General features: G+C 36.4%; 1 protein-coding gene across 6 annotated transcripts in view; it reads right to left on the bottom strand.

Moving 5' to 3' along the window:
• The window catches only part of RGS12 (regulator of G protein signaling 12), a 78645-nt gene that overhangs the window by 29787 nt on the left and 23846 nt on the right, over positions 1–25012 (bottom strand). For 4 of the 6 annotated variants that reach the window (XM_066317428.1, XM_066317423.1, XM_066317425.1 and 1 more), the window contains exons 3-6: positions 13145–13166; positions 4836–5005; positions 1739–1831; positions 483–626 (exon numbers count right to left, since the gene is read on the bottom strand). In XM_066317428.1, the coding sequence (XP_066173525.1) occupies positions 483–626; positions 1739–1831; positions 4836–5005; positions 13145–13166 (429 nt within the window). Of the gene's footprint in view, positions 1–482; positions 627–1738; positions 1832–4835; positions 5006–13144; positions 13167–19113; positions 19733–23792; positions 24250–25012 lie in introns of those variants that run through there. The other 2 variants (XM_066317427.1, XM_066317426.1) reach the window with 2 other exon arrangements.

The raw sequence follows: 25012 nt of genomic DNA, 5'->3' as shown, positions 1-25012 counted from the left end.
CTACAGGAAATGTGAAGTGTACCCTGTTGTTGCATAACTGTTCTGATTATCAAAAATTATTAAAAATACATCAGAGGTCTTCAGACTCCAACAGTTTTTAAATCTTTTTGCCTGACATTAAAGCATAAGAGAAGAACTCCTTTAATACAACTGACATTTTAAAAACCAAAATTAGACACTATTTGTGTACTCAACTCCCCACTAAAGAAAGAAAAACGGCCATATGCAAACATCCCATGCAATGGTGCTGCAACACATGGAATTACTTACTTGCACTACACCCTCATTTCAATAATAGTACTTTTCAGATTATTTTTTAGTTAAATGACAATTTTCTCTACACATAAAAAAACCAGTTAAGCAGTTTTTTTCTATTCTTCTAACAGAGTCTAAAATATACACCATGTAAAACTATTTTTACAGACTATAAAGGAAAAAGATAACAGGAATAAACATAGATCACTTATGGTCACTATGGTTACCTGAAGTTGCTGTTCCTTGAACATATCCGGATGGGGAGAATTGAGAATATCATCTGCCAGCTGTGCCTGGCTGTCAATATTAACTGGGGTTGTAGCTTTGCTACACAAGAACTTACTGAAGATCTCCCGAGCCCTATAAGAAAGCTATAGAAAAAGAAATGCTAAATGTATGTTGGTTTTAAAACCATATTTTTAGCTAGGCATTTCTTACACTGATCTATTCCACCCAAAAATAGATGGCCGCTCCTGAATCTTTTATATACATATTTTTCATATATCAGCTTTTGCCAGTTTTAGGCAAATAAATAGGGTTTTTCCTTTAAGATTACAAATATTCATCAAATATTTCTTAAACAGTAAAAGTTGTCCTCCAAATAAAAATTAAAATAATCAAGCAGCGCAGCACAGCAGGTATTTTTTAAAAAGGAGAGTAGATTTTCTATTTTTTTTTTAGATTTTAGACCTTTTACATAAAAGTTGCTATTTAAATACATCCTCTAAGGTTCAATTTCTAGAAGTGAGAAAAAGGTAAGGATATATATGAATATTTACAGTCAAAACCACTCATTTTTAACTTATTTACTTTGAAACACCCACATCACAAAAATAATGAAAAACCCAGCAAGCTGAGCCCACAGCCCTTAAGGGTGTTGTTCAGAAATTACATTGTTTGAAGACAGAATGAAGTAGAAGAAAAAAAACTCATTAGTAGACAAAACAGTTAAGAGAGACTTGGAAGATGAAACTGTTTCCACCACATAAACCTGAGCAGATTTGGCTGTGGTGTAGACAGAAGTGTTGCCAACCTGTACAAAGTTCAAAATTCACCCAAACTGCCTGACCAAAGTAGAATTCCCTCAAAAGGACAGGAGGGACATCTCATAATGTGTGAACAATCATGAGAGCCCTACCCTTTCAGCAGCAGATAATCTCAGTTATTTAGAAACACAACCTTGGTTGGTAGAGGCAATCTAGCTAAAAGTGTAAGAGGCCTTTCCTTGACTTGTTCAATTAACTTGCTCTGCACTTCAATGCACTGCTGGCCATTTCCAACATCCAGGATACCTTATCAAATTCTTACAGAGCTACCTCTGCACTTTAAACATACCCAACATCTTAAATTTAGGTCATCCCACCCTATTTTAGTGATGTCACAGTACACAGACCAAGCACAGCTCCATTAATTTCAATCATCTTGAACGAGTAATCATTTTGGAAGAAGCAACACAAGGTACTGAAATACAACGATGACTTACCTCTTTTTTATCATGTGCAGGTACATGGTTAAAATATTCACAGGCCTGCCAAAATAAAATATTTTCTTCACTAAATTCTTTCCGTAGAAATTCCTAGGGGAAAAAAAAAGCAAATAAATAAATGTCTCAAAGGAAAGTTAATTGCCAGCTTAAACAACATTTATAATGCTCGAAAAGTTTGCATAAAGGTAAGTTTCAACTGCCCAATTTTCTTCTAAAGTAAAACTCAAGGTATGTCCAATACATATACCTGATCCTCCCCCTCTTTCTTGTGTCTTTTTAAATGTATATAACTGAGAAGAATACATCAAGTTACAATCAAATTATTTGCAAGTACAAAGTTTGAAATGTCATGATAAGTAGTAAATAAAGCAGCAAATAAATTTTAATAAAATTTTAAATAGTTTATAAACTAGAATTAAAGGTGACATTGTAAACTGTCTTTAATTGTAGTTCTACTGATATAACAGAGTAGATGTTTATCAAGTGTCCATAATCAATTCTGAATTCATTACAGTGTCTTTTTGTGTGGAATGGCAACTATACAAGAAAAATGTTCTTTTATCACTGTTCACTGTGTTCGACATGGTTACATGGCTTCTCTTTGAAAAATACTCACTGAGAGGAAAAACTAAATATTTCCCAGTACAACACACAATAATCAGGACATTTACATTCCAGCATCCTAAAGCCCAAATGAAGACTGGTACTGATTCAGTTGGAAAACTCTACAAGCACAAACTGTCCTGTATTCAAATCTGTATAATTCAACATTCTCTCGGCATCTTAAGAGCATTTTAAACATCAGGGGAAAAAATAAAGATATTAAAAAAAAAAAATCTTGATCCACCCCAACCTTCACTCAAGCGTCACATGGGTATCAGTGACTCTTTTTTATCATACAAAGCAGCCTCAAAAGGCTGTGTAAGAACAATCTCCACAGAAATAAACTGAAGTTTATTTATGCTTTTCAAATTTACATAGAGTTTAGGGAGTCCAGCTGTAAGAAAGTAAATGAGATAAACTACAAGACAGGGAATCTAAATGCCCAAGCAAGCTCTGAATTTGAAGTTCTCCAGATACATAGACTGAAACACCAAATGCATAAAAGACAATCCAGAGAGTAGGCAGGGGAACATTTCTGCACTTCACATGTAATTACATATTGAAAGAGAAACAAATGAATGAGCAAGAACCGGAACACAACTGCCTACTTCCCCTTTGGCATATTCCCTGTGAACCTAGACTCCATCTCTCATTTCCCTTCCTTGTGGCCACAGGATTTGGGCACAGGCAGCTGTCCAACATCAAGGCAGCCAAGCAGTTGCCACCTGTGCCTGGGAAGCTGCAGAGGTTGGTCTGAACCCTGTGAGGAGGAAACCTGCAAACAGCTCTCTCACCTCCTGGCTGACTGCTCTAAGCAGCAGCTATTATGCAAAGTGTGGGTATTTGCAAAACATGCAAAATCTCTCCTCTTTGTAGAGTAATTCCTGCTCAGTGACAAAGCTGTCCTCAGGAAAGGCAGACACTGAATCCCAAATGCACCAAGAGACTTGCAGTGGAACCATGAATTAAATGCTATGCCTCAATGTTCTTGGATACTGGCAGCAATCTGTAACTGCACAGTGTTATGGCAACCAGGCCAATAAATCTAAGGAACAGCTCTCAACCCCAAGAAACGGGTGGTGCACACAACAAACTTTAACATTTCTTAATATTGTTTTTTAAAGTGGGTATTTCTATAAGACATGCACTTTTGCGGTGTTTATAAAAAGTTCTGCTTAGAATAAAATGGGGGGAAGTAAAACTTCCAGAATATCTGAGGTTACCTTTTGCTGAAATGAAGAGTACCTTTAACCTTTTAATCTGAAAAATTATTAAAATTATATGAGCGACTTTTTACATTTATAATGTAAGTTTTGAAGTCTCATAGCAGCTAAAAATTTAATGCAGCAATTTCCTAAGTGTACACAAGTTCACTGGAGCTTTATAAGTAATTACAACTAATCCAACTGAACTTTCAGTAGCAGCCCCATGAACTACATCATTTTTCAGATGGACTCTAACATTCAGATCAGAATTGTAATTTTTCTTCCAGCCTGACAAGAAGTCTCAGTATGAAAGCAGAAATGCTGTTAACTCTCAGACTGTTCTGCTAAACTAAGAAACATAATATCCAGGATGTATTATTTTGCTTTCTTCTTCTCTGTTTCCACAAACACATGTTCACCGTTAATGTGGGTTTCAGGTTCCCCCACCAGTTAACATGGAAGTCTGTTCATTAACCATTGTGATCTCTTAATACTTTTGTATCAAGCAGAAGAGCTTTTCTGAGTTACTGCTGATTCCAATAATCTACCTCTCCTATACCAGAGGCTTTCTTATATTCTCATTGTGAATATTACTTGGGCAGCACAAACTGTCCCTTTGTAAAACATTCCAAATCAGCAACACACTCTCAGTGCTACAAAGCAAAAGTATATACCCTCAGTTTCCTTGCATGCAAAATAGAGATGATGCTATTTACAACGTCATAAATGTGCTGTGCAGAACAGTATTTATGTATTGCAAAGGATTTATGCTTTGCAAATACTCAGCATTACTCCTTCGAGTTGCAGTTTTAACCAGTGCTCTTAACTTCCAAAAACTATTTCTAAAAACCTTTTACAGGAAAATAAGCCACTCTATCATGGAAAAAATCTTCTATGTGGCTTCCAACGTTTCAGGAGATAGATATGAATAAGAACCCATTCTAACTACCAAAAGTACTTCCTTCTTCTTGTATGAAGGCTACAGATACAAAAAAATATTTTACAATATGAGGAAGCATTCTAAAAGTTCCCAGACAAAGCCAAATATAGCTCGCATTTTCACCTGAAACTTCTGCTATGCAGAAATGCATGGCAATCTGAATATTACTGTGAGCTCTTACTCAACTGTGAGCCTGTGTAAACTCAGAAAGACACTCAGAGAACAACAGCGCATGAATGAACTCCTGTACCTTGCCCTGCGCAAGAAGAGTGTCAAGAAAAAAAAAAAAATTACTGCAGCAGTATCAGATATTCTGGAAAGCCTCTCATTGTCCCTCAAAACTCACCGAAAAATATTTAACACCAACAGAATCCTGAAGAAGACGCTCAAAGGAAACAGCCCAGCTTGCAACTCTCCTCTCTCGCAGTCGCCGGCAGCTCTGCACACTGGGAAGGCTGGCATTGCTACTCAGGCTGTTCTCACTGATGCAGTCCTTCAATTCAGTGCTATTCAGCTCTGTTAATAAAGGAAATTAATCTGTCAATAGAGTGCTATTCACTTTTACTCTTCAGTATTTATCACACCTACTGCTCAAGCTCACAGTGGTGCAGATTTCTAAATATCCCTCTCCATTTTTATTAAGAGCATCTGCATAGAAAAAACACCCCAAGCACCTCTCAAGTGTCTTCTGTTCCACTGCAAAGAAAATTAAATGTGTCTTAACAGCAGTCCCCTGACAGAAGCAAAAGGGGCAGGCCCGAAACAAAATCTTTTTTCTTATTCCACAAAATAAAATACATTTTCCTCTTAATATTTCTCATAAGATTATCCAAGGAAATTTGACCTTCAAGAACCCACTGTTCACCAGAATGTGGGCAAAAACCTATTAGGTGATAGGAGACAGCAAAATTTTACATACCCTTCAATTGGTAGACAGGCAATCTGTGAAAATTTACATGGAAATAAAAGATTCCCTTTAATACTGAAAATTTAGTAGAGGAGTCAGTTGGAAAAGAGTATTAGGAAATACTAGTAAGGGAGGCTTTCCTCGTCCATAGAAAGTAAGACACATCAAACCATAGATCCTCAAATTATTATGGTTTATTATGGGATCTCTTCCAGACTCCAACCAACATGCTGGAATAACCTAGAGATTCCAAGATGAGAAATTATCTGATTCTTTAGATCTTGAAAAAACAGAAGCAATTTTTCATTCTGAGAAACAAATTAACAAGAACCCATGGAGGATTCAGCAAAACCTGAATTTTTAGGCTGCCCTTGTGTGGCAGCCTAACAATTTCAAGTGTTAACTCCAGGTCATCTTTGTCATGTCAGTAAACAAAATAGGCAGATAAAAAATGTCAAAGTGACCACTTGTTCACAGAAATAGAAAGGGGAAAGAAATGGCTGCTGTAAGTAAGAGAGGGAACTGCTTACAACAGGGCTCTATTCACAGATTTGTCATTTACTTCTTGCACATCCTTTTACAGGATGGTCCCTCCATCTCCCAGTGTACACAAATTTAAAAGTGGTAACACTGAATCCCCACCTACACACTTCAAGAGGTGATGTAAGGTTTAATTCATTGTGGAGACACAACTAAAGCCTGGCTGCACATAGAGAGATGGCAAATTGAATGAGATTCTTTGACAAAGGCATGAAAAAATCACAGACATTCGATTATTTGATAAATGTGCAGTAAGACATGTGAGAAAATAATACCCTCAAACTAAATAGACGTTATACTCAGCAATTTTATGCCAAATGGAAAAACAAGTATGCAGCTCACTAGAGATGCAATCTGTTTGAGAAAACTAAATTCACAACCAGTCAGAAATTGACTGCGCTCCAGAGGGACATTTTGATGATTTTCCTCAGTTATTTACTTAGACTAACTAAAGCAATGAGCAATTTCACCAAAAAAACCCTACTTTATACAATCTCCCAAGGTCTCCTTTCATGTTAGAAGTACTTGAAAGCACTTTGCATTTCCAAACCTCATGTTACAAAACACTATTATTCCTCTCTGGAAGCAAGATGTTTGAAAAAATGCACCATTCAAAAACAGTTACAAGCATTGGAAAAAAATGATAAAGATAGTTGTAAGGACAAGGAAAAAAAAATTAAGAGTCCTGAAACTTCATTTTTAAACATGTTCTTAGCTAAGAAATATTCATTAAGATGCAATAGTTAACTACTCTGAGTTTCTGTAGGCAAAGCTATTTTTTAAGACAAAAAAACCCCAATTAAGACAAAGACACAATTAGATGAAGGAAGAACAAAATGTAACTCTGTATTTACCACAACGACAATAGTTAAGGACACTAGTACCAAATCAGGTGTATAAATAATTTTCTTCGCCTAATCACCATATTAATTAAAGCTAATTACAAACACTCAGCAAATACTGCCAAATTTTCTCACACAAATATTTATTCACTTTTTCCTTTAAAACATATGACAGAGCATAACCAAGTCAACTGCTAACTTCATTAGAGAATACCTGTCACCACAGTGAAACTATTGTGAAAGAAGGTAATGTGAATCTGAAGGGAATGATATCTAAATTTATTATCTAAAGTATTGTGCTTTAACTCTGCAGGTGGATATGTTCTATTTTACAGTCCAAGATACAAATAGACACCCACTTCTTCATAGATCTGGAACAGTTTCAGGTACTGCCTCACCCCTGTAGGGTTCAATCCCCAGCATTCTCCAGTGATGAATGATGAAAATTTCCTTGTTCCTTTCAGGCAAAGTCAGAAAGGCAAACTCATCCCACATACCAAACCCCTGAAACCTCCTTGGCTGACAGAGAGAAATTAGGGAGCAGCCACACCAAGTGCTCAACTCCGGATCCTGGAGTCACAGTGCCTTAGGACTCAGAAGGGATTGGGAAGTGGCAGGCACAGCAATCACCAACCAGTCAGCATCACCTCCCTCCCAGTGGCAGGCGTTCAATTTCCCCATGGCAGCAGGGAAACCCAACTGCAATTACAGCCTCCAGTGTTTACACCACTGGGTGACTGCTAACTACCTTTAATTGCAACCAGCTGCCTGCTCTCTCCAGCTCCTCAGAGTTACACTCCCCTAAACTGCACTGGGTTCTCCCCACTCCGGAGATCCCATGAAAACAAATGAACCAAAATAAGACTCTATTTCCAACAACCAAAGAGCTACTGGCACGGGTCCTCCAATGTGTTAACACAGTATTAAGGAATGACTCATGCCCAGTAAACTGTCTCTGTTCTGGTAGAGTTCATTTAGGTAATTCAGACTTTTTTTTTTTCAAAATTTTAATTTATGCTTAACCCTGGCATAGTTTTGGTTTCCCTTAATGAAAAGATGCAGTCAGTTTGCTTTTAAAATCTGTAGAGCTTTCTGCTGTGGTACCTGTCAAGCTGAAAACAATACAGAAAAAGTGGTTTGCCAGAAAAGGCCTGGTTATTCTGGTTTCTTTTACAACCCAGATCATCAGTTGCAATTAAAACAGTTACAGCCTAGTGCATATAAGACCATTTAGAACTGAAGAAAAATAAAGTCAGATGGAAGGAAAAACACCTCCCCAACTCTAACCTTAGTACTCAATTCATCCAAATCACATTTAAATGAAAACTGTATAAGGCATAACTCCTGCTCCACTGCTCTTGCAGAGGAATGTTTCCAATGTAAGCTCCAGCATCAGGTTTCCTGACTCTCACACCTCATGCATTCCTAGGTACACACAGCCCACCTTAGAAAGCAGGAATGGAGAAACCTTCCAACTGGCTCACATATTTCATCTAATGAGCCTTCTGTGATGATCATCAGAGGAAACACAGAGCCCTGACTCTCACCCTCAGATGTTCTCACTACAGGGCTCTTGTGCAAAGTGGACTCCTCCTCCTTGTAAAGTATTTTAAAAAAGAAAAGGAGCAATTGGGAATCTCAGGATGCCAGAGGAGTTTAATGTGAAAAATCCCAGGTCTGCATGGACGACACGGACTCCAGCATGCTGAGAAGTTCCCAAATGCCTGCCTTCCTTTGTCATCACTGGTGGAAGCACCAACATATCTTGTATTACCTGTGCAAGGAGATTTCTTGCTCAAACATTTCAAACCCCAAGGACCTAACTTTACTTTTGTTCTGCTTGATAGCAACCATAGCTAGTGAGGAAAAATTGCTTCGAGTGCAAGCTTATTCAGTCACCTTTATTATCTTTTGGAAATACAGAACTGATACAGAATGGGATCTAAAAAAATCCCAAAACCCAGTACTTTGCATTTTTCGTGTTCGCATATTCCATGGAGGGTCTTGGTTTTAATTATTTTACAAAAACAGTACCATGTAAGAAAATACAGGCATTTAATCCCTAAATCTTGAAAGTATTCAGGATAAGATAGCTTCTGAAGTTTTGGCTTAGATAATACAAAGCCATAAGCCTGAATACAATAAATGACAGCTCTTTTATATGCATTTGTATGTCTTTCGTATACATTTTTCAGACTACAAATACTTCTTATTCTTGTGAGAAGAAGCTAAGCATATTCCTCATAACCATCGGAACGCATACAGTCATATAATTAAGATATTCTAGTTAATCACTAAATACATTACCTGGGTAAAGCTGATAAGAACCACTGTGGTGCCACTTAATCAAATACTTCAAGCCCTTCACTGAAAGCCATCCTTCTGAATCCATACCACGTTCAGCTGAAATGTCCCGGAACCCATTGGGCGTAGATTAGTCTGACTGCACAGCACATTGTTCCTCTGCAATTTTGGGATGAGGGAAGCTAACACATTTCCCCACAGCAATTCCTGGGAGCCTCTAACACCATTCTAAACAAATTGATTCCTTACCCTCGTGGCTTCAAGCAGAGGGAAGCAATACTATACTTAACACAAAGCATTATAAAATGCTACATAAATAATTTAAAGAAAGGACCTTTTGCCACTGCTGCTAAAGGAACTTGAATTATTTATGGTACACTGGAACACAGCTACTGTGAGCATGCACTACCAGCAGAACTGGCAAAAAAGTAATATACCTGTTAGAAGAAATAATCCATCTGTATTTATAGTGCGAAAGCATAAACAGTGCTTTGCTTTGTTTCACACTTCATTGCTAGTTTTTTGCCTTACCTTCTTGAGGTACTTTTTAAAATACAGTTTTACATTATTTATAACTGCAAACATCAGATTCCGTTCAGAAAGGTCTTTAGGAACCCTTTTCCTTATGAAAATTCTTTCCAAGTGATGAACACTAAAAGCAAAAATCAGCAGAAACTACAGCAAAATAGTATCTTAAGAAAAATATGTGCATATAGTATCTGTTAGGCTGAAGTATTTGGAAATAACAGACTTCAGCTTGGGGGAAATGATCTCTGCAGGGTAAACAGCAAGTGAGAACTGACTCAGACATTCTCACTAGCTCAGATACCTCACCAGCTCTGTCTGGGAGATGAATGATGACAGTACTTCTGCTATAGATCCTCTGACCTTAAGGTTTTCCCTTTCTAAAGTGCATTCCAGGTATAAATAGCCAAGTCAGACATTAGCTGGGGACTATTGATCATCCCTGTGACAATTCAGATGGCACAGTGCTCAAAACATCAGGCACAGCCTGCATGCTGTGTACACACTCCCACTATTCCCACAGTCAGCAGCAAAGGACAGTTTCTGAGGTGGGAAGTAAGAGAAACCTGCTAATTACAGGTCGCTGTAGTAACATAAAATGGTTCCTGCTACTCCTAGAGCAGAGGTGCTGCAGATTAGTTCATCTACAGCAGTAATCTTGCATCTAAGCATTATTACAGTTTGCATTCTGATTGTCTGCAATTCATTACACAAATCAATTATAGTTAAGAGCTGCCACTGGTCAGCACGTCTGGAAACAACACTAATTTACACGTTAGCTTTCTTGCAATGCCCAAGTGCAGAGTTTTGGCTAAGAACATCCTAGTCTTTGCACAAGCTGGGATGTAAAATATAAAATAAACACAACAAAGGGGTAGATGGTTTCCAGGGCTGGGTTCTAACATAATAAAAGGCATATGACAGTGACTTCGGAAAGAAAATGTACGAAGAACTGTTGTGCCTCCCACCATACTGAAGAGATGTATATAAACACATAATTGCTTTTTACACACGATTTTTTTTCTCAAACTAAAGCTTAACAACAGTATTTATAGTATCTAGTTATATATACAAATACTAATAATAATTAATAATACCAAGCAGAAGAGAAGGTCCTGGAGAGACCTTAAAGCACCTTTCAGTACCTAAAGGGGGCTAGAAGAGAGCTGGAGAGGGACTTGTGACAAGACCAGGCAAAGGGTAATGGTTCTATACTGAAGGAGGGTAGATTTAGATTAGATATAAGAAATTTTTCACTCTGACAGCAATGATAACACTGAAACAGGTTGCCCAGAGAAACTGTAGATGTCCTATCACTGTAAGTGTCAAGGACAGGGTGGATTGGCAGGGGCATTGAAACAAGTTCACCTTTACAGTCCCTTCCAACCCAAATCATTCTGTGGTTCTGTGATGATGAAGATTTAGTCTAGGAATGGAAGTATGCAGTGCTGTACTAATGGTTACACTGATGAAAATTTCTCTAAACTAGACATATACCCTAAAATGTCTAAGTCTGTGGATCTATTTGCATATAAGTGAGACTAAGGAAAACTGAAAAAATTCAGTGCTGTGCCATACTCAATGAAAGCAATTGCTAAAAAATGTAATTCACACAAGAATCAGAATATTTTACTCAGTGCAGCTTGAAATTAACTATGAATTTACATAATTTTACTTTTTCTGGTTATAGTCTCTCTGGCTCCTATTTTTCCAACCCACTATCTGGGTATTTAAGCACTGATTCAATATTATTCAATAGAGTTCAAATACCACTTTTTACACAAATTATACCCCTTCTTAAGTAGCATTTAACAATGAAGAGAGAGTTGATGTTAAATTCTGAACTAGCTAAAAAAATAGGGAATACAACTCAGCAAGAAATTGCACAGAACTTCTTGGGTGTTCTTGGACCTCTGTGATATTACACAGCCCTTCGATTTCATGAGTTCAAAAAAACTGTACAGAATTAATTGTGGAAATAGTTACCCACAGATTTAGAATAAGACAAAAGCCATGTTAGAAGAACTGAAAATAAGTGGAATTTTTAAAATAAATTTTCAGCTGGAAGGATAAAAATCTTCAAATGATTATTGTATCACAGGGATTTCCAAGTTTGGACAGGCAACAAAATAACTTTCATTAACATAGAACAAGAACCCTTTTGGAGACAAGACACAAATACATTGTTTTTTACCTGAAAAAAGATCAATGAAATTTTTGGTTCTCAACAACTACATACACAATCAGCAAGTCTGTGGTCTGCTTTGATTTTTATATCTAGCAGGTAACATGTGGAGGAAAAATAACATATTTTTCCCAGAAAAACACCGGCTGCGTTTTAGAAAGAGAAAGCAGAATAAACACTATTATGTTCTGGTTTGTCGCTTTGCAGACAAGACAGATACAACACAGAGTTTACCTTCTCATCCAGACAGAAGTACAGTAAAGCATTAGACTGTGTCAGCAGTAGAGAAGGAAAATACCTGACAAAGTCAGCCACTGGAAAATGGCTCCGGCAAAAGGACCAAAACAGTAATGTTTTTCTCAAGTGCAGTTTTAGTCTTGCAAGGAATTAGAAATCAGGATATGAAGTTTTGTAAATAGTACTGCTAATTTTCATTTACATTAGCATCTGATATAAAAGAATTATCCTTACCATTTCAAATATTTTTTCAAATTTCACTGCACTAATTATAGCAACACAGCTTGTTCCCATCTGCCCTTTCTATTTGATAAATTTGTCCTGTAATGTTGTCAAAAAACAGCAAATGCAAAAATATGTGAACATCTCTGCAGGATCAAGTGAACCAACTCGTGCCAGAGAAGACAAGGAGAAAAGCCATCTCCTGTATACCCTACACTATACAAATTCCCTTTATTCCATTAAGGAAGCCTTTTTAAACTGTTTCAATTAACTTCAAAGCTTCAGAGAAATAATCTTGTAATGTTTAACAAAGAGTGGACATCCTTTAAAACATTAAAGGCATGTTAAAATCAAAACAAACCAGCTTATGTGCAATAAAGAGGAGTTTACTTAGAAGTACTCCAGAAGTTCAAAACTCCATGCTGGGATTTTAGAAATATCAAATTACCTAGCCCCTTCTCAAAAAGGATCACACTTAAAATGTTCAACCTCAACAAATGTACAGGTTACAACTTAGAAGCTAGAGCATCTCTTTAAAAGCAAACGAGGTATGTAAAGGACAATAAAACAGAGAATGAGATTTTATCTACCATCCAATTACACAGAAGTCTACCAGTTCTGCCTCTATTATTATGAATGAAGAAGCCTACTTATAATGAAAAACGTGCATATATAAATGTACCATAAAAAAATTATGCAAATAAACCAGTGAAAGTATGTGAACACAATCCTGCAATATTTTCACTGGCACAGTTCCCAAAGCAGCCACAGAGTTCTACATCACCTTGGACTTACATCTTGTACTATATCACATAATTTACCACATATTATGTTGCTTAATGTGGAAAATTGATTATTTTTCATTATAAAAGTAAAAACAAGCTTCAGCTTACCTCCATCAGAAACAGTTGCTGACTGCAATAAAAAAGAAAAAAAGAAAAGAAGAAGGGTTACTGAAATTTCATGGCAAGTATCAGAAATCTTTGAGCTTCACTTAGTATTTGCAGTGTTAGCTACTTCCATCATTTTATTAATAACAGATAATATTAGAGAAGAAAAAAATCTAAAGAAGTCAACTGTTATTTCTCACAGTTATTTTCTCCCCAGCATGAAATTCACCCCAGGCCTTTCAACCACTACTGTCCAGGGATTTGATCCCACTAATATTTACTGGAAGAAGTATTTCCCACTGTGGTAACTACACTGCTCCCAAAAGTCCTTCTTAGATGGGCAGAGACAGCTGGTCCTTGTGACAAGGTACATACCTAAAACTGACCCGCAAAGACTGGAGAACAATATGAATTAAAACAATACCTCATGCACTTTAATTTGCTCTAGTATTTGGAGATATGTGGCATTAAAATGAAAATTCAGTGTTTTGTCAGTCAGGTGACTCTAAAAACTTTCCCTGTCAGTCACTTCTGACTGCCACAGAAACAAAAGGATGTTTAGAGTGTTTGCAAAAAGCTAGACCTTAACTTCTAATAAGTAAAGACTCCTCACCACTTCTACCTATATTGTACGTCACATTTTCAAGGACAATTAGTATTCTAGTGAAATGTTGACATTTCAACATTTAATCATAAATATTTGATCATAAAAAAAATAAATCATAAACTTGATCTACCCTCAACTTTGATCATAAATGACCTCAAGGCATCTAACACCTCATTAAATGCAGGTACTGACCATTTCCCCAATAGGTACTCCAATGCTTGAACCTTGACACTCAAGTTGCGTGAAGTCTGGAGGACAAGTGATTTTTAGATTTAAGTTTGCATTGAATTTTTAATGACTAATAGAAAGTATTTTTATTTTAGTCTGGCTAATCTTTATTGGCCATTGGAACTGTCCTTGAACCTTTAGGAAACCTTCTAAATAGTTAAAAAATACTCTCTTCATATGTACTGCTCATTTAAAAGGTAGGAAAGCATGCCCTACAGTATCCACAACTTCTTGAAGGTCAGAAACACACAGAAGAAAAGCACAAATATATACACAATTCAAGCTAACAGCTATCTCTTCATGGTTTGTATTTTTCAGCCATGGCAAAAAAAAACACTGCCACTCTTCTTCAAAATCCACAAAAACCTTTAGTAATCTCCTTTCTTTCTTTCCTTCCCTGCAGGCTCTCAAACTGCTGTTAACATTCTCTGAAGAACTTGTTAAAAACTCTTGTGGCCTTACCATTCCCATCACCAGGAGAGGATCTGATCTAGTCTTTGACATAAGTATTCTGGGACTTTCAAAGTCCAAACTAACCTCTGTTGACATCATTCCCCTGGTGCTGATTCAGGTAAACACAAATACACCTCTTATGAAAAAATATTTTAGAAAATGAAAAATGGTGAAACTTCTTGCTTAGCTACATAAATGCTTCTGGATCTGTGAAGTGTAATAATGTAACAAAAAGTTTATCCAAGCATCTCCCTTTAATAGCTGTGTTTCAGGTATCAAAAACATTCTTCTGGTTCCAATCCTTCAGTGGGGCTTAGGATATCTTTTCTACTTCTATTTTGCACCTAAGTCTAGTGATCATGTTATGCTTTCAGAAGCCATAACTTAATTCATGTTGATAATTTAGAAAATTTAATTTGTATTACTGAAATCTGGTTTATAAATGTGATTGCTTCTAATTTCTTAGTCACAGCACTGTAGAGTACAGTTAATGAATAAACAACTTCAATGTCATTTCTCAAAGAATGAAGGAAAGGATGACTCAAAGTAAAGTAATAGTATCAGTTTACATATTAGACAGAAAAAAACCAAAGTACTTTCAAAATATCTATATTTTAGGAATGGTCATTTACTTTGACAGCTTTCATTAACCTAGATTTAAACACCAAGTACAATTCATCATGGTTTTGAAAGGTATGAAGCAAAAATAATCGGATTTTCATGATACCAGAAAGAATATTCATACTCCTCCTGTCAAAAACTAGGAAGTTAACAATTATAAAATATAATTTTTAAGGGAAAATGGTGCCATTTCATAGAAAAGCTCAATCATTAATGGACAGTGAGAGTTTTATCTCAATCCATTTGGCATAAGTTAGGGCAGTGAACTTTCTACACACCACGGGTTGGTTTTGTGTGTTTATTTTAGATGCTTTTTCTACTGCATGCTACTTTACGTGTATCAGCATCTTAAAATCTCTCCAAGCAAGGCCTACATAATCTTTATGTTAGAACATTTTAGAAAAGCATCTATATGAGGAATATATTTTACATTACAGAATCATTAAATATACCTATCGTGTTCCAAGCACTGTCCTTTTATTTCTATAGATCACAGAACAAAATCTACTTTTAAGAACATTTCTTTCAATTCATCTATGTAACTAAATCCACCTAATTCAATAAAACCTAGAAACTAAAGCTCGTAATTACTATGTAAGAATTCACAGTGATATGTTCAAATTATGTTTGCGAGTACTTAGAAATCTCAGTTTAAACCTGTCAGAAATTGCTTGCAGTCCACATTCAGACAAAGAAGTTTCTCTTCCGAACTGTTCGGCTGAAACTTGTCTAGATTTGTCTTTGAAAGGTATAAGTTGCAAGACCAGATTTTTTTAAATACTATGATGATCTCATATTTTAAAAATACACGTTATGTTGGGGGCTGTTTTACATTCTCCAACGTTCATGTTTCCCACCACTGGAGGCTCTTTGGGACAAAATTTGATCTACTGCACATAAAAAGTTTGATTATTTGATGAAATTTAGCACTACACACATATTAAGAACCTATTGAAAAACATATGTATCAGAAAACTATAAAATTGAACAGCTCCTGTAGGTAACCATTTCTGAAAGAGGAGGAAGGACACGGCATGAATCTGTGCCAGTCAGGGCTAATGCAAAGATATTTTAAAATCTTTAATATTTTAAAAGTATGTAAGTGTTTAATTCCAAATGAGAGAACATATATGTTATGAATGTACACAGGAGGTATCATCCAGAGATAAAATCTAATTGTATGAAACCATCAAATCTTTCACAACCAGATAATAACTGAAATTGGTTCTTCAAATTACCCCAGCTACCAAACTGGTTTAGGAAAAAGCCCATGGTATATGCCAGGAGTCTGATGGTATCAAATCACCAAAATTTAAAAAAAAAATCTGATTTAAGAAAACTAAAATGCCTTCCAGTGTATCTCTTCAGGGGAACTCTGCTTGCTCATCCAGCTGGATTAGCAGCTGAGTTACACAGACACTCACACACATCCTGCAAAGTTGGGGTATGCAACTCTTCTCCAGGGGCTTCAGGGCAGGATCTGGATCTCTGTGATTTGAGAGAGAAGCTCAGTGCCAGGAAGCTGAAGAGTGGCTTCCCAGTTACCATACAGCATAAAAGATGCTCTAGGTCTCTGTAAACTGGCAAATGCTTCAGCACATATTTGATAACAAAGTTCTGGATAAGAGAAAATATGTTAAAGTTCCCTTTGCATCATCTCTCTTTGCTAGGTGGAAAAACCAGAAGGGCCTGTGAGCTTCTGATGTTGTGTTCAGGATCTGCTAGCAACAAATCTAAAACAGTTAAACCTTACAGTAATTATCAGGGAGAAAACTACTTTGTGAGTACCTAATTTTTTTTCCAGAACAGAAGTAGGTAACATAGTACCTTGCACCAACAAGACACAAAGGGAGAGAGGGCATAGAGGAGAGTAATCCATAACGCTGAAAGTTCATAAGGTTGGAACAGGCTGTATCGTTCAGCTTTCATGGCCTATAACCTGCTACATGTGTGCCCCTCTGCATGAAGCTTGTCTTATCTTTCAGGTGACAGAAACTCTTATCCACTTAGTTCCTTCTTACATGTTTCATTTAACATGGATCAGGTCCCACAGAAGTGACTAGGTACTGTCCAATTCTGCCATAACAACATCATGTAGAAAACTAAAAAATACCCTACCTATAGCCCAGACATTACACTGAGCACATAAATCCATGTGTACAGCTACCCATGTAACACAATACAAAAATGTCCTTTATCTCCAGCTCGAGATTTGTCACTCAAGTCGAAGTCATGCTCAAATACCGGAGTAGAACAAAGGGAAAGAGGGGGATACAATCAGGGGTGACACATACTGGGAAATGCCAGGCCTTAGAAATAAAATGGAGCAACATGAAATCATTTGTGCCATTACAATGGGGGTGAGTGCCTTCCTGAGTCAAAAAAGATATCTCTGTTTCCCACTCCTCCTCAGACACAGAGGGGAAAATCTGTAAGGAGAAGTGAAGATGTATTTCTCTCCCTATTCTAACAATGACAGAATCACAGACTAAACAGAAACATCTATTCTTTTCCTGGGCATCCAGAAAGATTCAGAGTAAAAGGGATTAAAAATGACCTCTCTGTCACCTTTCCAAAGCACACTTTCTTGCAGTACAGGCACCAACTTCTTGCTGCATCCAAAGAATTCTCTGAGTGCTGCCAGAATCTGTTACTTACCCAGTACATCCCTTTACATCATTTTATAAAGTCCCTGTAAATTAGCCTTCCAGGTTAGAATAGCACATCTAGCTCCACCAGCCTTCTAAACTAATTTTCTCACATGATTTCAGTATAGGGGATAATGTTAGGAAACCTATTAGGTTCTGAAGATTTACAGGCTGAATACAAAGAGCCAACTTCTAAACATTCTGTCGCTTATCTCAGGGAAAGCCTGTCACTCAGATGACCATCTGCTTCCATCTAGCTTTGTTCAAACTACTTCTTAAATCACCTGAAGCAACTTCTCCTTTTGTCAGGGTATGAATTATGAGCAGATCCCAGGGTCTTCAGTCACATTACTCCAGGATTTACATGATACATAAGTATTTTTAAATATATTACAGCACCAACGTAGTTCATGCCATGAACTCCAGTGGTCTCTGGGAGAGGAGGGAGATCATGCCTCAAAATACAGTATATTCAGTTCTCACATTTTCAATAAAAAATAAAGCCATATTACTCATCAATTACTGCTAGTTCTTCCTTGTAGCAAATAATCTCAAATGTACTTATCACCTAAAAAGTAGCATAACACTACAGCTTTTTATCCCCATTTCAAAATATTATTGCAATTAATTTCATGATTTAGAATTCTTTGAGAAGAGTGCCCCTTCAGAATGCCACTTAAAGGAGGACTATTACACAATTTCACTTTTCAATTCTCTATCACCAAATTGTATTCATAACAGTTAACACAAAAGCATTCTATATGTAAGAGTTTTGAAAAAAAAAAACATACTGTACAACTACTGTACAATAACTTTACTGAATACATTCAGCATATTTTTTTAAATATTTGAATCTATAAAAACAACATATGAAGAATAAATGATGTGACATTTTGAATTCCTTTAAGAAATAAATGTTCAACTTTTTACCCTAAACAAAACAAATCCTATCACATACAAACACAGTGCCTTAAGTGCCAAATCCATCCCTAAAATGATTTTTATAAGGATATATACAAAATATATACAGTCTTACCTAAAGATATAATATTAGTCTAATGGTACAGAAAGCATATACAAAATACATTGCACATAATTAAATAATAAGCACACATTATAAACTTACTGGTTTTTTTAGCTTTATACATATTGGGCATAGTTCATAAATACATATCAAAATCTCAGTGTTAGTTGGTATAACATTATTACTTTTCTCTGAGAATAAAACCCAATGTTTACACTTACAAAGGAATTTTAACTCAAATACTTTAAAGTAAAAAAGCTTAAAGGCTAAGCAAAAAGCATTCCGAAGCTGATACCGCTCTTCTCTAATTTCTTGCCAATAACAATAGCCTATTCTAATTTCTCACTGCAACAATGCCTTGCTTTAGCTAAATATAATTCATATCACTTACCCGCTCCTCGTAAGAAACAGCAGTTATTTTTCCTAGCAGTACTCTTCCTAAATTCATCTTCACTTAATATGGAAAAAGCATTTCCTTAACACGTCGGCTTCTCAAAGATTAAACTAAAAAATTCAACGCTGTTCCATGCCTGTACATGCCAGTAAAGTTTAAAGGCATTTCGTATGAAGTTCTATTTTACTCCCTTTATGTTACCAATAGCAACAGGCCAATGCAGGAAGCTGTGGTTCGTCAGGGATTCAGATTAGATCTCAATTATCTCTCACCAGAAAAGCTCGATCATTTTATATAAATCATGCTGATTGTATTTGAGAACGTTTCCTATAACAAATCAGGAAAATAAAATGACGCTGAGCCGTATGGTAGTCTGTATTCAATAAAACAGATTTCCAAGACAGTTTCCAAAAAAACACTAGTTAATCACCCTAACATTAGTTAGAGAAACATTTACATAGTAAATCACTATTTTCAGAGGTTTACATAATGCAAGCCAGAACAAAATAGGACCTCAAATAGTCCATTCTGCTTAACTTTTCAGTGGTTCACACTATAAACTGCACATAAAAATACGCAATACAAGGAGACTTGTCGCATTTCATTAAACCTAGGAGTGGCCTCTTGTCACTAAAGACAAAATTCTTCTTTCAGAAACCAACTGCTGTTCTGCCCTTCCTCCCTCACGACCTGAACCTGTGCTCAGCTGATGTCAGGAGAGTTCTGTGCACAGAGCCTCAGGAACAGAGAGCAAAATCGGCTCCTTGCAATGAAAGAGGGAAGTGCAATTCACTTGCCTGTGACAGCGGTGTCTTCAAGAGACTCTATATGGAAAGTACAGCATTTCAGGAAGTTTACTGCTGTCCACAAGAGTGGCAGTACCTAAATCACTCACTGGTGTTATTTTTAAGCAATCAGAACAGAATTTTCTGCTAAAAATAAACAACAGAATTGCAATCCAGGAGTGATTATTGGGCTAGTGGGATGTCCTTAAGCCCCAGGTGGACATGCCAGCAGTCATTCAGTAAAGAGGAACTTTCTCCCTTGTTCAGTGCAGCATGTGGAACCCCCCACATCCATACAGTTCCTAGGCTGAGCCCACAAACAACCCTGTAAAGAAAGCAAATGTTATTTGGAACTTACAAAAAGAAAAAATGAGGACAGAGAAGAGCCTTTACTCAACATTTCATGGTGAGACTGACTTGCTACAGCCAGTATGTAAAAGCCTGCACATCTTCCCATTTTGCATTTAGGATGAAGAGACTTGGTTAACAGAAAAACTCAATCTTCTCAATTTAATTTAGAGTGGTCAACAAAGAAATTTAATTCACTTGCAGATGAAGCCTATTCGAACTAGAATTTTAGAGGCATAAGCCAAATGCTGTGATGGACAGTTAATTTTTTGATTGATTACTTATTTGAACAGGCACACCACTGCCCTTCTGAATGTTCCTACAAGCATTTAATACCATGACAAAATTCAATGGAAACAACTGGGTAGGCAGACAAGAAGAAATATGTTTCAAAATTTACAAATTACACCCCCCCCCCATTATTCTAGGATTTCAGAAGCAAGTACCTTATGGTACTTGCACAGAAGAACAGTTTTACTCTGTGTGGATAAGTATTCAAAATGTGCAACTTTATAAAGAAAAAAAATGCCAGAGCCATTTTAATACTGCATTTTGTTTGACACTAAACCAAGTGGGATACAGAATTTATTTTCACTGTCAATACTTTAACCAAATAGCAACACTATTAAAAATAGTCATATGCATAATAATCCTTACACTGGATGAGTAAAAATCACAAATGGATCAGAAATTCTTGAAGAACTTTCCTGTGAACACCCCTTTGGGGTAACACAAAACAGGACTTTTATCAGTAGCACTTACACTTAACACCCAACCTAAATCCTCCAGGAATCACCCTAAAAAGACCAAAAGTCAATTTTTATAGATGAGAATGTTACCCATAAGAAGGAATAAGAGAAAAATAACCCCACATGCAACAGTGGGATGTAGCTGGAGGACCAGCAGCTCACTGGAGCAACTGCAGCGAATGTTGTTGAGAACACTGTGGGTGGGCAATGTTTTACACATTCTAGGCACTCACACTCGGCATTGTAAACCTAATAATCCCCTCATTTAAACAGACATTAAGAGTTGTTGATTTTGTTTCACTGAACTAAGCATTACACGTCCACATTTTTTCCATACAGCGACCCCATGAACACTGAAAAATAAGCCCCAACAATTAGGCAGCAGCAGTTAATGATCATGGCTATGGAGTGTCATGTGGCACTGAAAGCCCTTTAAAAAATTCATATCCCTCTACATTTTCACAGCTTGTTTCAGCAGCTACAGATATAAAATCTTATGATTTTGTGGAGCATATTTGGAAATCAGGCAGGCAACTCAGAGGTCAAAGGTCAAAAGCAGAAGGAATGCTAATTTGCAAAGCTATTAATGGAAAGTGTTAAAATGTGGTACAACAGCTTTAAAAGCCTTATTCAGATACACCAAAGACGACATTTGTAAACCCACATCCATCTGCTTAGGAGCTAAACTGTGGGAAGGGGTAGTGACCCCAGATAAGGTTGATCTGTTTTTCTCTCCTACCCTCCCTTCATTTCCTGCTCATATTTGCTTTTGTACATTTGTTTTCAGAGCAGAAAAAGCTGAAGAGAAAGACAGAATGACAGGGAGCCTGGATAAGTTTTAACTTGTCAAAAGATTAATAGGATTTATTATATCCCTGACTCCTAAAGAAGAAAACACACAGAAAAACCACCAGGCAATCAGGAAGAGGCAATCCCCTGGACCAGCTCCTCATCACACAAAGTCCTAAACTAAATGAGACATTGGCAGAATGCACCACCAAAGATCTTAAATCTCATCAAGTATTGATTTTTTTTCATGTCATATTAAAGTAACAAATACTTGCATGACAGCCATATATTAAGAATATCATTTAGCTCACTGACCCCAGTTACTGAAATAAAAAGCAGGAACATCAAAAAGCCTACACATAAATTAAGAAAACTCTGCCATAAAATAAAATGGTTTTGCCCCTAATTCTCCAAATTTTCTGTAATCTGTCTAAATACATCTTTGTCAATGATTTATCAACTACTCAACAATAAACAGACCCCATATGTGCCACTGCTGAGAAAAGATTCTCTCATTTATAACATTGTGGATTCCCTCTATGAATTTTGAAGTAAGAGTTCTTCCTATTCCGATGCAATATTAACCAAAATATTTTGAAGCCAAACTAGCTGGAACTTGCTGGTGTATAAATAACTGAAGTACAAGCTGCCTTGTCAGACACTGAGACTTCCCCTACAGTAAATCCCGTGAAGCAGAGGGAATGCAAACGACTGTTCTGAGTGCCCTCTGCTGTCTGCAGCACTGCTCAGACTCCTGTGCACGTTTTCAAGTGCTAACTTCAAGGTTTTGCCATCCAGAAATCCACTCCAAAAAAAAAAAAAAAAAAAAAAAAAAAACCCACAAACCCAAATCTGGTTCTACGGGCCATATAGTAAAGTTTGAAAAATAATTCTACAGGACTGCAAAATGAAAATTATAAAAATGTACTTTTGCAAAACTATTTCTGAACAATACCTGGATTTATTTTCCCCTTCTGTTGATCAACATTTTAACACAACTGAATTCTCTCCACTATAAAAACATGCAGAAACAGCATAACTTGCACATCCAGACAGAAGGCAACTTGCAGTCCAACAGTAAATTAAAATTAAACCGCATATCAAAGAGGATATGATTAAGTGACAGATCACTGAAACACACTTAGTCACTTCTGAATTTCCTACTACTGATGTAGCCCATAACAATTAATAGATTTTGAGGAAATCAGTGTAAAAGAGCGCATGAAAACTATTATATTTTAAGTAAATAATGCATATAATATCTTCTCATGTTTTGCAATTATTTATTTCCCTCCTGGTTTTAAAATATGAAAAATTTTCTGCCATACTTCTAGCATTTAAGACAATTTTATTCTGAGATATAAAGACAGAGAATAAGACTCTAATGTCAAAATTCGATAATACAGCTAGGATGCTTACTTGCACAGTAAGTGTTTTCTGAACAACAAGAAGTCAAAACGGATCTAGGTCTCTACACCTCAGAAATTTTGTCTTCTAAAAATCCTTTTCATTTATTTTCAGTTATTTTAATAACTCACACCATCTGGATTCTGTTTTATTGGATAAAAATCCAGCTGGAAGAAGAAAAGTCCCTTTAGCTGCACAACTTTTGAAAAAGCACTGTAACAATTAAAAGGTAACATATCTGTAACGACATTTTTGCTTTACGGAAACGTGCAAAATAATAAAAATTAAGTACAAAGTCTATAAAAAAGTTAGAGAAATACATGTGTATCTACCACACTCATTTTAAAAACAATACAATGCTGGAAAAGAATTTTAAACATAGCTATAAAAATGGTATAGTCTTAATTTTATAACAGAGCTTATATAGAAAGTCAACTTAAATACTTATACTTACGAACTTTGTCTCTTTAAAACCTCATTGAATCCTTAGAAGCATAATTTATCATATTTCACTGCAAGATTTCTTAGCTCAGAAGACTACTCATTAAATCATATTCCTGTTTTCTGCTGCTTTAGACAAACAAAACTTTATACTTACAGACACTTGACTATCAGTAAAAGTTTTCTCCATGTATAAATGGTTTAATATCTCATTGTTAAGAAACAGTCCTTCAAGTTTACTATTACGCTCTTTCTGAACACATATTTACTTCTTCCAGAGTCCAGTAAAAAAATGAGGCTTCTCTGTCTGCTGCCCTATCAACACCTCTCCCATTCTCCTCCCTCCCCAGCACATTCCCCGCCCTCAGTACTGGTTCTGTATCTTCTCATCAAAAGGAACAGGCAGCTTTCAAAATGGTGTTGAGGCAGGTCCTGCGTAACAATAAAGCTTCTCTAAAGACAGCAGCCCTGCTGAGGAATCTGCTAATGTAAAATACATTCACCGAGGGCCTACAGGACTCTGTTGTAAAGGTCTGTCCAAACTTGTTTCAGCATTGAGTCAACATCGCTTTCTCATCCAAAGTAATCCCTTTTTTAATACATTCCCCTTTGATGAGCTTATTACCTGAATGAACCAAGTCACCAATCTCCACTAAAACTAATTAAAATATAATAAAAAATACTTTTTAAAAAAATAGTGTTAAAACATGGAAGAAAGCAAATTTCTTGCAGTTTCTGGCATGTGTGTACGTGTCTCGGTGTGATTACAATCACATGTATGCATATTGTGCAACATATCTCATCCTACCAAAACTCTCTGGGCTCTTGTGAGTAAGCAGAGCATTGGCATTTATGAGGATCATGTTCCAAGTGAAACATTACTCTCATAATTTTCAATACCACACCTACTCTCCAGACAGACCCACGTTATCTGTGCATTTTCAGAAAAAACACATGCACTTTCTGCCCAAAAATAATCCTTAAATATCATCCTTCAGCAGTTCCTTTGTCCAGAAGGAAGTTGTGGATGGGCTTTTTAATGTATTTTTTAGTTTTACAAGTACTAGTGAAATGCTTTAATGATTTAATAGTGAATAAAAAATGGTAGTAAGTAAACAGAAAGCATACTGTAGAAGTTCTAGGTGACTCCTTTTTCTTTCTATAGTGTCACTGAACAGAAAAATGCATGAGGGCAGTGAAAATTAGGTGGTACAAACTCCTACCCAAAATCCCAGCAGCTTACGCATGAGAGAGAAACAATTTGCAAATGCTATCAATTTGTGCTGTATGTATTCTGTGCTTATGCTCTAGAAATACCAATCCAGTTCATTCAATAAAGCATTATTCATTCCCTAACACAAACCAGGTCTCATCATA

Source organism: Sylvia atricapilla, chromosome 4 (genome assembly GCF_009819655.1).
Source record: "Sylvia atricapilla isolate bSylAtr1 chromosome 4, bSylAtr1.pri, whole genome shotgun sequence".
In the NCBI taxonomy this organism is placed as follows: Eukaryota; Metazoa; Chordata; class Aves; order Passeriformes; family Sylviidae; genus Sylvia; species Sylvia atricapilla.
Note: the sequence above shows the minus strand (reverse complement) of the source record. Positions and strands in the feature narration are given on the sequence as shown.